Below are 14,499 nucleotides of genomic sequence, written 5' to 3' on the forward strand. Positions count from 1 at the left end.
AAAGAATGGATACAATATAATTAAAGTCAACCTAAATAAATCACAATAATATCGATTGATTATGGAATTGCAATCGGTCAGCATGTCAGCTGACCCGTTGGGCTTTCCCACACTATTTGGGATTCCACAATTCTTGCAAGCTTGCAACATCTTTCATGGCTTCAAGATAATCAAAGTTATCATCATTCGACTGTTTTCGGTGGTACTTCCACGCCAATCAGTTATAAATCGAGGGAACCTCTTAGCCGATACGCCAAAACGTTGACCGGCCTTTTATGGACCATCGCGCACTTCAGAGCGCGTGTCAAACCCAACTTTGAAGACTGGTTAGGCTAAGCACTCCGTGCCGATCCACGGCGGGCGCTGGAATGCGCTTTGCGGCCTCGAAATATTTCTTTCAACCTCCCCTGCCGTCGGCACCTTCGGTGACGCAACTGTGACCACGATGTGGCATATATGCGTAACTCTACTTACGGATAGGAGACAGGACACGAACTGTTTTCTACTTCCTACGTAGGTGATGCCTGGTGGATGGGAAAATGGAACCACGGTGGGAAGTGGATTCATGACCTAGCTAAAGAAGCTCTGGGACCGCGTAATTTCGACCCCGGTTCCCTCGGAAAATGCCAATGCATTCGGCTTCTCAACCAGGGCGGTCACCTGGCTGTGGCCAAAGTCCACAACGGCAATGCGGGCCACCAGGGTCGCCAGCGCCTCGACGGACTGAAAATCAGTCTTGTCCACCGTCTGCTTGACCGTTAGTACTAGAACTCCAGGTGCCTTCCGGCGCCCCGATCAGGCAGGTCGTCTTTGACGGTGTCATACCTCTGCGATAGTCCGCGTCATCTCCGGGTACGTGCGCAGAAAGTTTGATCTCCACTCATTCTGCGCGGGGCTCTGAAACGTCAGGGTGATCAGCACGGCTTGCTTCTCGAGACGCTCGTGGGGGTTGATCCCGAGGATGGCGAAACATCGGATGCGTTGGATGCGGAACTCTTCGGACAGAATGACGGTGGTGATTGGACCACCGCCCCGGACCATGGCCGTCTGGGCGCGGTATATGAGTCCACCATCGGCGCGGAGGAGAGCCTTGGGAAGGTGGAGATGGACGTCGCATCGGCCAAAGTCGCCCTGGAGGGCATCTGGTGCCTGCGCCTGAACTTCGACTAGGAGGTCGAAGGCGCAACTGGCGATGATGCCCGCGGTGCAATGAAGGTCCTGTCCCGCGTCGTCCGGAGTCATTCGCTCGGGAAGGCTACCGTCTTGGTTCACCAACAGTCTGGCACTGGTCGAGCTCTGTTGGAGGCCGCTTATCGCCTGTTCGGCTCGTCGGTAGAGCTTGCCATAGTCCAAGGATAGAGACACATCGTCGGCTGCGGCGGCCCCCGTCGCTGAGGAGTAAGACAGTCGGACGGAGACCGTGCATGGCTGACGTTTCCCCAGCCGGTGCCATGCCTCGGGCGCCGATGGGAGGGGTAGCTGGACATTGCGAAGACTGATGGTATCAACGATCGCGGGGACCGGGGAAAGCGAAATTGCCCTTCGCTGCTCGCTCATTGTGAATGGCTTCAATATGTGCCAGGTAGAATTTGGTGGTCCGTCAACGTGAACGAGTGAGCACGAAGGGTCATTATCCGCTGGGCTGACTCGAACACAACACGGAACACGGAGGACATATCATCTTGACACCCGGCAATCCCCCCAACCGACGAGGATGAATATGCGAGGGGTTGAGCTGGCGGTGCAATATGGCGACACATCTTACAATGCAGATCAGATTTTGCATCGTCATGCAGGGGCGGGGTTTGCCCCTTCGAACTCCAGAATGCTCGCCCTGCGCTGGGAGCCACCACCCACTTGCACCTTGTGATACATATACCTTACACTGCCCAGCTGGTCTGAGCCAGATCGGTCTGACAGCGCCGTGACTCCGAAAGGAACAAACGAAGTCTGAAACAATGCAGATTGTCTGGCGCAATGAGCCCGATATGGCCGAGTATGAGGCCGCGCGGTGGAGGAGAGTGTTCAACCAGCGCCGGCCGGAGCGGTTCCCTCGGGCGGTGGTCAGAGCGACCTGCCAGGCAGATGTTATTGCAGCCGTTCAGCTCGCCATCAAGCTGCAGGTGAAAGTGGCGGTGAGGTCCGGAGGGCATTCGTTCGAAGTGTGGAGTGTGCAGGACGACTCCATCTTGATCGACCTTGGCGACTACAAGGGGGTGGAAATTCGTCCTGCCGAGGGGACCCTGACTGCAACACCCAGTACGACGAGCAAAGAGATCAATGAACTGCTAGCCGTGCATGGAATGTTTTTCCCCAGCGGTCACTGCCCGGATGTGGGTCTGGGAGGATTCTTGCTGCAAGGGGGAATGGGGTGGAATTGTGCGGTAGGTTTCATTGACCGCTCTCTCACACGGTTCTGATACATCTACTGACACCGTAGGACAGAATTGGGGCTGGGGCAGCGAGTTCGTCGAGGGGCTGGACATCGTCACGGCTCAGGGGACACCGCTCTACTGCGACTCGCAGCAACATAGCGATCTGTATTGGGCTGCCCGGGGCGCCGGACCAAGTGAGTGAGCCGCTTCTTCCCATCAGACGTCAGACCCCCACCACCTGGCGCTAGGGATTAGCGAACCAACTGACTTTTGCTTCCAGGCTTCCCTGGACTCGTGACGCGCTTCCACCTGCGGGCGATGCCAAGTCGCCGGATTTGGTCGTCAGGCTACATCTTTCCCGCGGCGCTGTATCGAACCGCATTCACCTGGGCATTATCCCTTGAGCTCGATGCCGACACCGAGATCACCGCCAAGGCCTACTACCAGGAGTCACAGCTCTGCTTCTCAGTCTTCCTGACCACCTTCGAGGGCACACCGGGAGGGGCGGCGAAACTCCTGACGCGCTTGCACGCGTCTCGCCCGCGCGGGACGCTCGTCGAATGGTGCTGTCAGCCCGAGACGCTCGACAGCCTGTACGAGTCTCAAGCTCGGTCTAACCCCCAAGGACACCGCTACGCCACAGACAACGGACTGATGGGGAATGAGGTCGACGTGGTCTCGATCCTGGCGGAGCCATTCCTGTCACTGCCCCACCCGAAGTCCTTAGCGTTTTGGACTTCCATGCAGCCCTGGAGCCGGCGGCGCCTGCCTGACATGGCGCTGAGCCTGCAGGCGGATCATTACTTTGCCATCTACACGGTGTGGGAGGACGAAGCCGACGATGACCGGTGCCGGGCGTGGTTAAAACAGGCCATGCGGCCGGTCGAGGGGGCCTGTATTGGGGCATATCTCGGTGACTCGGAGTTTGCCAATCGCATGTCGCATTACTGGGATCCCAAGAGCACTGTCCACCTGAGGCAGGTGCGGCAGGCCTGGGATCCAGAGGGTCGAATCGCTGGAGGGTTTCCGAATGGGACTGATCGATCCGTCTGCCGGGATGAGATGGGAGCACACCACCACCAACACCCGCTACTTGTTGGGGTACCAGTAGATGGGAACAAACAGAATGATTACTCGGAATAGAATATGGCTTGGAATATGATACGGTTTCGAATAAATAGACAGCCACTACACCAAACCGAATCGGTATTTGGTGGGGCTTGATATCCAACATCAAACATGGCATTACTAAGGGGTCAATAACCTCTGTAGAGGGGTTTTCTAAAGGGGTCGGACTACTAGTTCCAACTGGCATCTTCGCCTCCCTGCTCTAATTAAGAAAACCGTCTGGGGTTCAACAGAGTGTGAAAGCGGTCCTCCATTCTCTGGTCCGTCATGAACACCCCCGTACTGTGCACCGTGGTGGTAACCGCACCGGTCTTCTGAATGCCTCTCATCACCATACACATGTGCGTAGCCTCGGCAATAACAATCACGCCTTGCGGGTGCAAGATATCGTCGATGGCGCGGGCGACCTCCTGCGTCAGACGTTCCTGGATCTGCAGACGACGCGCAAACACCTCGGCGATGCGAGCCAGCTTCGACAAGCCAAGGACGCGGCCATTGGGAAGATAGCCGATGTGAATCTATTTTGGTCAGCCATCAAGTCGGTAGGTCCGTAGATAGAATGACAGCAAGCTCGGCTCATCGCCATGGAATGGGATGTATGTTCCGTACCTTGCCCATAAAAGGCACCAGATGGTGCTCACACATACTGAACAGGTCAATGTCCCGGACGATGACGATATCATTGTGCGCAACGTCAAAGACAGCATCGTTGATCTTCTCGCCGATGTTGTCCGAGTACCCCTTGGTGAAGAACAGCATAGCGCGCGCATAGCGTTCCGGCGTTTGGAGGAGTCCTTCCCGCTCGACGTCTTCGCCTAGAGACTCCAGGATCATTCGCACGCCGACAGCCAGCTTGGCCTCTTTGGCCTTCTGCGATTGGGCGCTGGGCTCGTGGCAGAGAGATTTTTCCGTGACGCTGGGGGGCCCTACTGGTTCAGTCAGAATGGGAATGAAGTACACCTAGAAAGCAAGAGAGCCAGTCTGTATCCTTACCAGCGTTGGATATGGCGCTCCCCGTGAGAATATTCTCAGCACTGGCTAGCGGGATCACCTCCGCTGCAGGCTTCTTTTCGTCGGGGATGGCCCCCGCTGGGGAGGGTGATACATGGTTGGATACGGGGGCCCGTGGGACGGCGGTGCTGCGGTTGACCATGTTAATCGAGGCGAAGACGGCGTCAGTCAAAAAAAGGTGTGTGTGTGTGTGTGTGTGTGTGTGTGTGTGTGTGTGTGTCCGATAAAAGATTATAATGAAGGATTATATGGCCTGAGAGAGGAATGTAATGGACTCCATAGACCTTAATGTACCATCTTGAACTGGATCGGTGAGCCTTCCCCACTGGCTGACATTCTACACCGCAGCCACTCCCTTACCATTAGATCCAGATAGAAAACACCAAACACCATCGAGATCAGTCATCTGTCAGGATAAAGCAGCAGGTATGTGAGAGATACTTTTTGATTCTCCTGACATGAGATGCTCTCCCTCCTTACAGCTCGCATTCAGCCACACCGAATGTTCGGTGATGTCCGAGAAATCGGGAAAATCTCGTGCCACGACCTTGCATAGATCTGTTGGGGACACTCTATAGAGTCACCTGGCCTACTTGTGTTGGCATATCATAAAAACGATGCCGCAGATTGCTGCCTATCTGCGTCAATGACACGTTCCATTCAGCTCCGCATGCCCAGCCGTAGCTCTCCTGGTGATTTCGAGCATATTCTTGGCCGATCTATTTACGGAAGCCAGATCTAACGGATCTACTACGACAGGAATCCACTACGACCGTGGCAGTGGACGGTGTATATAGAATATCGGGTCTTTTTTGTCACGTCATCCACCGAAACCCGGCATCTGTACTGACCCTCCTAAGCCTAAGAGTTGCACGAACCATTGAACCATGTAATAACTCTCCAAGACAGTCGGATAAGGAAGAGAAATTTCTAGCCAATGCACCAAAAAAGCCCGAACGGCATTCTGGGAGGGCATGACCTGAATGATATCCCCAGTAGATATTGCTGTATCATGGTAAACAGCACCTCTCGCCGTAGAATAATCAACCACATCCCCTCCCCTTTGGAGATGACAAGTTCACCACAGATTGACAAGACAACGCTTTCCCCGCGGAGACAGCAAAAAGTAAGAAATCTGGTCCATGTCCGACACGGACATGCTCTCATCGATGCGAGCTTGTGGAAAGGCCCGGAAGAATCGAGCGGTGGCCAGACGGATCTCGGTGCGCGCCAAATGGACGCCCAAGCATGTTCGTGCGCCGCCGCCGAACGCCATGAATGCGTCCTTCATCGCTTTGGTTGGCTGCTCCCATCGGGACGGATTGAAACTATGCCATGGGTTAGCTTAGAGGCGGGAATAGTCCAGGTTACGAGAGAGAGAAATACCATTCGGGTTCTGGGAAGACGTCAGGATTCCGATGCAGGGAGTATGCTTGAGTCGTGATGACCGTGCCGGCTGGGATCCAGAGACCAGCCAGGGCCACGTCCTGGGCCGAAACGCGGGGCAGTCCCGACGGAACGCCGGAAAAGAGGCGCAGGGTCTCGTCGATGACCTGGCCGAGATAAGCCAGGCCTCGGAGATGGTGGTCGTCAAAGGCCTCGGGCAGCGTGGCCAGCTCTTGCAACAGTCGGGTCCGGATGGCCTCATCTCGACAGACGGACCAGACTAGATAGGTCATGGTGTTGGCGGTGGTGTCACTGCCGGCGATAATGAAGCTGATGGCCTCGTCGATGATACTTCGATCGGAGAGTCCGCCCTTGTCTGGGTCAAAGAGCTTGGTGAACAGAGCCTCGGTGCGGTTTTCGCCCGCGGCCATGAGTCGTTTGTAGCGCTGGACTGATTCCGCGGCGTAGTGCTCCATGCGCTGCCCAGCCTTTGCGGACTGGTGAAAGTATGGGAGTGGGATCACGTCGGCCAGGCTGACAATTCGTGGGAATGCGACTCGGACGGCTTCGGTCGCTGAAATGGATTCGAGGTCTTGACAGTATTGATTTTTCTACGGGGAAGAATGGATTGCATGTTAGATATGAGGCTTTATCATGTCGGATAAAGAGGGGAAGCCCACCCGGCCCTGCTCCAGCATCCGGAAGGAATCGCCAAAGGAAAGCTCTCCAATTATATCGGTAGCCATGAACATCCACCACTGAAAGACATCGACGACACCGTGACGGTCCATCTGCCGTTGCATCTGCTGGATGGCGAGCTGCACACGGGCATCGATAAGAGGATGCGACTTGCGCAGCTCGGCATCGGAGATTGGGGAGGACAACAATCGTCGACGGGTGGAATGGAACTTGACGTCGCTGGTGTTGAAGAGGTTCTCGATGTCATGCCGGGTCAAGTCGCGGTACCAGGAGGACTTCATGAAGCTGGTCCCAATTCGATGGACTTCCTTGACTGCGGCCAGGTCGGCGACGTCTACTTCTCCCGGGCCGACACGAACTACGGGGCCTGATAATGATATGATCCAAGGTTATCAGAGAGGGCCTAGCCAAATAGAACAGTGCGGCTTACCGTACTGCTGGTGAAGACCATGAACGTACTTCATCCGATTGCCCCGGAGCCAGTGAGACTTGAGAACCACGTCGCTCCATTTGGTGAACCATGGTCCTGGAATGGGGGATAGTGGATCAGACCACCATCGACGGAGGGCCTGGCAATCGGCCAGTCAGCTCTCGAATGCATCACAAGGGAGTGTGGGGGGGATGTTTACTAGAAAGGTCAACAGAGCAACAGGCACTGCCCAGTAGAGGAACCCCATCGGTGCACCTGGTTTGGGTTGAGGGACAAACTACGTAGTGGATGGTGAATGCCCAAGGCGAGGAGGATTGAAGGATACGGACGGGGCGAGTCACCACTTCAAGTGCCCTGTGATCTTACAGATCTGACGCATGGCTCTCGTTAACAGGCTCATACAAGGGCTACATAAAGCGGAGGATGCCACGCCCCTTGCTTCAACACAGACCGACAATCAACATGACCTTGCCACATGCGAGCTGGAGAAAAGGGTGAAGTACGTGCAGGGGAAAAGGCATCTTTTACGATTGATCACATACAGGGTACATGACAGCCACTGCACCAGAAATGGCGAATCAACATTTCGGTTAATCTCGACATCCCAACAGTACATGTAATCGTCTACATTATGATCTATCATTTACCACACATTGTGGGATTTGATCACCTCCAGGCTTGTCGCCTGCACCTCGCTGGGCAAGGAGGCAACAGACCCTTCCTCTGACTGATGGAAAAACCGGTCCCGGGCAGCTAGGAGATCGAACTTGCCCGTAGATGTCTTGGGAATCTCCTCGGTCCCATCCAGATTCCGCAGCAGGGTGGGCAGTTTGTAAGATGGCAGCCGGGTTCCCAAGTCGACCCTCAACGCTTCCAGGGTCAGCGACGACTCGACACCTCGACACCGAACCAATGCCGCCGTTCGATTTGCCGTCGAGGCATCGGGCACGCCTAGCGCGTAGGCCTCACTCACGTATGGAAGGGCCATCAGGGCTTCTTCGACCTCCATCGTCAAGATTCGATGCTGGAAGAAGCGGAAGACATTAATGGAGACACGGCCGTCAATGATGTAGTGCCCCCCCTCCACATGTGCGAGATCGCCAGTCTTGTAGTAGCCCTCGTCGTCAAAGGCGTCGCGAGTCGCGTCGGTATCTCCGATGTACCGTTGAAACACTAGGGGGCTTCGAATGCAGATCTCGCCGTGGTCCCCCTCACTCAGCTTGACCGACACGCCCGGCAACGGCTTTCCGATCACGCGCTAGATAAAACGATCATTAAGCCATCAGACGGGCGACGCGGGGTCAGCGGATAACTCACCTTGTCGACGAGGTCATCGTCCGTCTCATGGGTTCGACTGGTCGCGATACTGAATTCGGTCGCGGCATAGTTCACCCCGATGGAGCGACCGCCCAGCAGCTTGCGCCAGAACCGCTTGACCTCGGGGGTGAGCGCCCCGGAATCACTCTTGGCCAGCCGCAGTCGACGGACTCCGTCCTCAAAGGGCTTCCGGGTAGACGGGGGCAGGGGGGCCAGCTTGTCGTCGTAGAACTGCTTCATCTGCGACCACATCAGCGACTGGCAGATGAGGAAGGCGACGGCGGGACCCTGTCGCAGGCGATGCCAGAGCCACTCGGGCGTCGCTCCCTGCGTTTTGATCTCGGTGCACACCCCGGCCAGGATGGCTGCCGTCAGGTTGCGCAGACCCCCGGACCAGTAGAACGACCGATAGGTGAGATAGACGGCGTCAGGACCCAGTAGCTCCGGGATACCGTCAGCCGGTCCCATGGGACATCCGAAGTACACCTCGACCTGCCGGTAGAAGAACTCGCGCGGGTGGACGACCCCCTTGGGCGGGCCCGTGGACCCGGAAGTAAACTGCACCATGGCAGGACGCGTGGCCGGAAATCGTAGGTCTGGGTCCACCGTCAAGGCCCCCGCGGCACCCTCCGAGCCATTCGGCGATGGCGCGTCGATGGTAATGGGGATCCACGCCAGGCTGCCGACTCCGGTCCCACAGGACTGGAGCCAATTGTGATGCCCACTGGTGTAGAGCACGCCGCTCACTTCGCTCTTCTCCATCAAGTAGACTCCCTCCTCCGGGGAGATGTGGCTTGCTGCCATTTGAGTTAGGGACCCTCACCTCGTCGGTAATAATAACACCAGGGTACGAGCACTCACGAATCAAAACAGCCGCCCCGCCAGCGGCGAGGATAGCAAAGAAGGCGACAATAAATTCATAACTTGACGGAGCAATGACCGCGATGTAGGTGCCTTGGTCACTCGCTCCTTCGTCCCCGACGGCGGGTCGACACACATGACTCCAGATTTGCTCCCGCAAGCCGAGGACATCGTGGAGAAATCGTCCATATCGAATCTCCCCGTACCTATCGGGATCTCGAATAATGCATCGGTTGGACGTGTTGGCAGCGCGCACCAAGGTCTGGAAAACGGGGTCGTCGGGGAATCCGGGGGTCGTGATGATCGTCATGGTGAATAGTTGGCAAAAGGAAGAGGAGTTGGTGATAGTTCAGGCGTCTATCAACACGATACATAGGGACATGTCAGAGATGGACGAGCTGCTGACACCCTAGGGACCCATCCTCCGGCCTTGCTCGCTGGTCCTGGAAGTGTCGGTGTGCATGGTTAGAAACGCGATGTGGGCCTAAGACGCCAGGGAGACTCGTCCGGTATGTAACCCTAACCGTGCCCTTCAAAAAGGGCCATGTCCCTTCCGTTCGGTGTGTCCTTGCAGAGCAAGTGTCGTTCATAATGTTGTACATTCACGCCACCATCATCACAGTCGACCAAACCCGCCGGATCGTGTCCAATGGGGCCATCTGCGTGCATGGGAGTCGAATCAAAGACATCGACAAAACCCCGATCCTCCTGCAGCGATACCCCGAGGAGGAACAATATGATCTGCGCGGACACATTGTCATCCCGGGCCTGATTTCCACCCACCTCCACAGCGTCCAGGCGCTATTTCGAGGCACGGCGGACAACCTCACGCTCCAGCCATGGCTGTGCCAGCGCATTCTTCCCTTGCAGAGGACCGTCACCGCGCAGGACGCCCAGTCCGCCGTGCGACTCACCGTGGCGGAGCTGCTCAAGTCAGGCACTACCTGTTTCTTGGAAAGCATGGTGCGTGCATCGTGCATGCCACTATCTCCTCCCCTCCCCCCACCATCATGCGTCGCCAACACTCACGGTGGAGTAGTTCTTTGCGCATCACGATTTCGACGCCCTGTGTCGGATTGTCCAAGAATCCGGAATCCGCGGCTGTCTCGGACACGCCGTCCTCTGTCCATCCACTTACCCCGCTCATGTTGCAGACGGTCTATCGATCGACCGGGCGGTCGAGGCCTGGCGGAGATGGCATGGGGCCGCCGACGACCGGATTCGCGTATGGTTCGGTGCCTGCACGCCGGGATTGTCAGTCGACTCCTTCCCTTTCTTCTCTTTGCATGCTTTCTTCCCACTTCCCCGTCTCATGCACGCACGGGGGCCATCCTAATGGCAATCTGACGGCATTCTCCATCCAGGGCCACGGAGGACCAAATCCGCGAGTTGACCTCGGTATCACGCGACTTGAACATCCCAATCACCATTCACCTAGCAGAAACCCACGCCAACAGGGCCTATCTGTGCACCAAGGCCTCCAACCCCATAGCCTACGCCGAGCAGGTAGGACTACTAACGCCCAAGACCGTCCTCGCCCACGCGGTGCACCTAGTCAATGATGACGACGGCCCCTCCGCCCTAGATCGCCTGGCACGCTCCGGGGCCCAAGTAGCCCACTGCCCGACCTCCAACGCCAAGCTCACCTCCGGGACTAGCCCCGTCCCCCAAATGCTAGCCGCCGGCATCCCCGTCAGTCTAGGGACCGACGGCGTCGCATGCCACAACACGTGCGATCTGCTGCAGGAGATGAAATTCGCGACGCTGGTGCACCGCGTCACGGGGGGGAGCGCGACCGCGCTGACGGCAGAGACGGCGCTGGAGATGGCCACCGTGCACGGGGCGATCGCGCTGGGGTTGCAGGACGAGATTGGGAGCCTTGAGGTCGGGAAAAAGGCGGACTTTGTAGCTGTTGATGCGGACCAGGTTCACTTGCAGCCGGCGCTGGATCCGGTCAGTACGATTGTGTATGCGGCGACGGGGCGCGATGTGAGTGTTGTTGTTGTTGATGGGCGGGTGGTGGTGGACAAGGGACGGCTGCTCAGCTTGGATGAGTCTGCCATTGTGCGCGACGCGAAGCAGAGGGGTCGTGACCTTGTCAATCGCGCGGGTTTGGATGAGGTTGTCCGGTCACCGTGGCCGTTGGTATAGACCGGGGGTGTAGATCGTCGTTTGTAAGGATTATCTCATTTCGGCTACAAACGACATCATGATACTGGTGGCTTCGGGAGTAGCCCTGTTTTCAATGCGACATGTCGTTGCCCTAAGGATCTGTATTTATGATGCTACGGACTGCTCGAGGCCAGGAAGATGGAAGACGGAGACAAGACACACTGGGTGTAGGCATCTATTGCGCGCTCCTCAGGCCATTATCATTCAGGATTCGTAGCACTACTCTAGTGGATTATATACCTCTTCCTCCCACGGATAAGAGTGTTGATTAGAAGTATTGATAAAAAGTACTGCTGGAGCAACTCCTCGGTGAATTGCCCGATCTGAGACGAATCATGGGTTTGGAACGTAGCCCCCGTCCAGTAGGTGCGTTTATACCCCTACAACGCGGTCAATCGCTCGTAGAACCCATCGGCGATGGCCTGCGGCGTCACCCGCAAGGCGTAGGAGCGTGGTTTCGAAAGGCGACGAACTCGGGGGTCGTGCCTTCAAACCGGCGCACGGCCTCGAACATGGCCTGCTTCACCTACTCGTCCGCTTGCGAGGACTCCCCGCCGTAGTGGACGATCTTAGATCCGCAATCGAGGTGGTATACAGGCTATAGACGGCGGGTATATGCGGTTCGCGGTATCGGGTGTCGTTGGCCTGGTTGATGATATTGACGTCGGGCAGGCCGTCGGTCCGCACGAGCGCGGTGTAGAGGTAGCCGTGGTGGAACTAGGCGAACAGGCTCAGTTCCTCCTCGTCCAGATCCAACGCTTGCAGGTTCGCCGGCTGCGGGGGAACGGCCACGATGACCCGTTTGGCGCGGATCTGCCGGCGCCCTGACGGCGTGGCCACATCGATCTCGGTCCACTCGGCCCCGCAGCGCAGCGACAGACGTGGCTCTCGAGCAGCACGTCGGCCCCGAGGGACTGCTGGGCTAGCCGCGTATAGTTCGCTGTTGTTCTTGGTGACGGGCCGGATGAACCCGTTCAGGGTGCCATCCAGCACGCCGGAATTGAAGAACTTGAGGGCTTGCAGGGTCGGGTACCGCGATCAGTCGCCCATCTGCTGACAGAATCCTCCCAGCGTGCTCAGGGCGGGCTGCGGCCGGTTCTTGTCGACGAACTCCCCGAACGGGAGGAGTAGGTCACCCGGCACCGGCCGGGAGAGATGGTACCCCAGCTCGAGGAAGGGGTATTTCGCCAGTTGGGCGGCGAATTAGTCCAGCGCAGCCCGGTCATCACCTTAAATCGGGGCGGCGGCGTCTCCGGTGCGAAAGTCGAAGGCTTTGCTGACCCAGCTAGGCGGTTGGGCTGTTCACGGAACGCCCAGGTGATCCAGGTAGGCTTTCACCTCGGCCACGTTCTCCCATTTCAGAAACCCTATAGTCGATGGCGTCTCCTGAGCCCGGATCGAGGTACGTGTGGGTGTGGCCGCCGTGGTAGTCGTTCTTCTCGATCACAACCCCACTCTGCCCTCGCTGCTGGAGCCGAATGGCCGCGTGCGTCCCGCCTGGACCGCCACCAATCACGCACACGTCGCGCATCAATGTGTCGGTCTCATTGAAGATGACACGCTGCGAGGGGCCTTGCTCCGCGCCAGACACGCTAGGCCACGCAGGCGATGCCGGCCGGCCAGTATCCCAGGATGTGGCTGGACTTCATGACGTGGGCAAAAGTGTGGTCAGCGGACACTTCCAATAGTATGTTCTGTGGGGAAGAGGATGGGCAACTCAGGTGGGCAGAGATATCTGGGAAGCCAACGGGCAACAAGAGGACGCTGTCTCTCCAGTCGCCTGGTTTATCTCTACCGCTTTTTCTCTTCCCCTTCGTGTCATGCAGATCTAGCCTGGCGAACGGGCCCAGAAAAGGGCAACAGCCTGGCAAGGGATGTCATCCAGCATTTGCGTCCCCTTGCATCGGGGCCTTACTCGGACTCCGTTGATGGGCAACGATCTTTCTTGAAAGAAAGGTCCTGCGTTCCCTTGACGTCGTCACTAGATTTCATGCTGGGATAGTCATATCAAGGCCCACCAAACGGCATGCAGTGGCTGAGATATCATATTTTGATGAGTTCCATCACTCAAACCTCCCCCAGCGTCAGTTTCCATCTCTCATCCTCTGTCGACACGCGCCTGGCGCCATGACCATCACCGCCGAGTACGACAGCCCGGAGTTTCTCGCCATATATGCAGAAACTCCCTCGGTGGACGGGAGGGCCAGCAGTGACGCACAAGTAACCCTCGATGGAGAGCGCCATCTCCTCCGACGCGAGACAAGCGGCTCTGGATTTGGGATGGGGTTATGGATGGTTTTGCAGATGGGTGTCGTCGCAGCAAGGCGCGCAGTCGGAGTCGACATCTCGGCGAAGATGCCAGCCAAGATAAATTGATGATATTCGGACTATGTAGAAGCTTGCTGGTTGTTCAAATACAGAATAGTTCGTTGTGTGGGAACAGGACTGCAAATGCTGCAGGTCAGCTGATTATCTAGCCGATTGCAGTCACTGCTCTTTCACACACCCCCTCAATCAGGTAAACATGAAGCTATTTCAAGATCTAAAACATGAAAAACAACATAAACGTGGTGTCTCCAACAGGTAAAGTGTCTCTACATCTCGCAAATAATTCTGTAATTATGAGTGTATCCCCGCATCTCGCAGTCAGGGCTCAATATATGTATATACTTGCCCCCACATCTTGCAGACGAGGCCTTCCCTTCCTGTCCGGATGGATTATCTATCTTTGGTGATGGATGTATAGTATTTGTTTTTGGGTGGACTACGAAATACGAAGGATGTTTCGTCAGCAGGAAGCATGGTCAAGGGAGAAGATCCACCGGAAGTCGTGCGTTTGTTCGGGAGGGGGAGAGAGGGAGAGAGGGAGAGAGGGAGAGGGGAGGGGAGGGGAGGGGTGGAGATCGTCGGGTGCCAAGGCCGCGGCACATTCCGATGTACGTACGTCTGCTTGGCTCGTGCCGAGGATTATCAAAATTTAATAAATAGAATCAATAGAGTATAATCAAGATAAAGATAAAGATAAAGTAGAAGACCAAATACAGGGAATAAGATCAAAGTAAAGCAAAAAAAGACAAGAAACATCAATCAATCAAGCACAACCAATCGTTTCCAAGGCAT

General features: G+C 56.5%; 5 protein-coding genes across 5 annotated transcripts; 2 read left to right on the forward strand and 3 right to left on the reverse strand.

Annotated features, from left to right (window-relative positions):
- Positions 1 to 165: 165 nt before the first annotated feature.
- P168DRAFT_308454 (dihydroneopterin aldolase family protein) lies at positions 166 to 1,557 on the reverse strand (the record flags this gene model as incomplete). Its single annotated transcript, XM_024839195.1, has 2 exons — positions 166 to 747; positions 826 to 1,557. 2 exons carry the CDS (start codon positions 1,555 to 1,557, stop codon positions 571 to 573), a joined length of 909 nt encoding a protein of 302 aa, XP_024697042.1. The 3' UTR covers positions 166 to 570.
- A 401-nt stretch (positions 1,558 to 1,958) lies between these two features.
- P168DRAFT_278037 (FAD-binding oxidoreductase) lies at positions 1,959 to 3,518 on the forward strand (the record flags this gene model as incomplete). The annotated part of the gene is made up of 3 exons (XM_024835649.1): positions 1,959 to 2,384; positions 2,446 to 2,569; positions 2,656 to 3,518. 3 exons carry the CDS (start codon positions 1,959 to 1,961, stop codon positions 3,516 to 3,518), a joined length of 1,413 nt encoding a protein of 470 aa, XP_024697043.1.
- Positions 3,519 to 3,709: 191 nt separating this feature from the next.
- On the reverse strand, positions 3,710 to 4,920 carry P168DRAFT_294483 (GTP cyclohydrolase I; the record flags this gene model as incomplete). The annotated part of the gene is made up of 4 exons (XM_024837960.1): positions 3,710 to 4,021; positions 4,113 to 4,419; positions 4,555 to 4,642; positions 4,875 to 4,920. 4 exons carry the CDS (start codon positions 4,918 to 4,920, stop codon positions 3,710 to 3,712), a joined length of 753 nt encoding a protein of 250 aa, XP_024697044.1.
- Positions 4,921 to 5,325: 405 nt separating this feature from the next.
- On the reverse strand, positions 5,326 to 7,345 carry P168DRAFT_308457 (cytochrome P450). The gene is made up of 5 exons (XM_024839196.1): positions 7,229 to 7,345; positions 7,030 to 7,168; positions 6,581 to 6,966; positions 5,901 to 6,511; positions 5,326 to 5,842 (listed from the first exon to the last, which is right to left on the reverse strand). The coding sequence occupies exons 1-5, from the start codon at positions 7,274 to 7,276 to the stop codon at positions 5,593 to 5,595; spliced, it is 1,434 nt and encodes a 477-aa protein (XP_024697045.1). The 5' UTR covers positions 7,277 to 7,345; the 3' UTR covers positions 5,326 to 5,592.
- A 2,453-nt stretch (positions 7,346 to 9,798) lies between these two features.
- P168DRAFT_294485 (amidohydrolase family protein) lies at positions 9,799 to 11,358 on the forward strand (the record flags this gene model as incomplete). The annotated part of the gene is made up of 3 exons (XM_024837961.1): positions 9,799 to 10,170; positions 10,247 to 10,461; positions 10,572 to 11,358. 3 exons carry the CDS (start codon positions 9,799 to 9,801, stop codon positions 11,356 to 11,358), a joined length of 1,374 nt encoding a protein of 457 aa, XP_024697046.1.
- Between the last annotated feature and the right edge of the window lie 3,141 nt (positions 11,359 to 14,499).

This window comes from Aspergillus campestris (genome assembly GCF_002847485.1).
Source record: "Aspergillus campestris IBT 28561 chromosome Unknown P168scaffold_1, whole genome shotgun sequence".
Lineage (NCBI taxonomy): Eukaryota > Fungi > Ascomycota > Eurotiomycetes > Eurotiales > Aspergillaceae > Aspergillus > Aspergillus campestris.

Bases quoted from the DNA above. Each gene is read 5' to 3' on its own strand.
- P168DRAFT_308457 (XM_024839196.1), bottom strand. From the start codon at position 7,276: ATGGGGTTCCTCTACTGGGCAGTGCCTGTTGCTCTGTTGACCTTTCTA. The intron at 7,169-7,228 runs GTAAACATCCCC...GCCGATTGCCAG, and splicing joins TTGCTCTGTTGACCTTTCTA to GCCCTCCGTCGATGGTGGTC. The intron at 5,843-5,900 runs GTATTTCTCTCT...CCCATGGCATAG, and splicing joins GTCTTCCCAGAACCCGAATG to TTTCAATCCGTCCCGATGGG.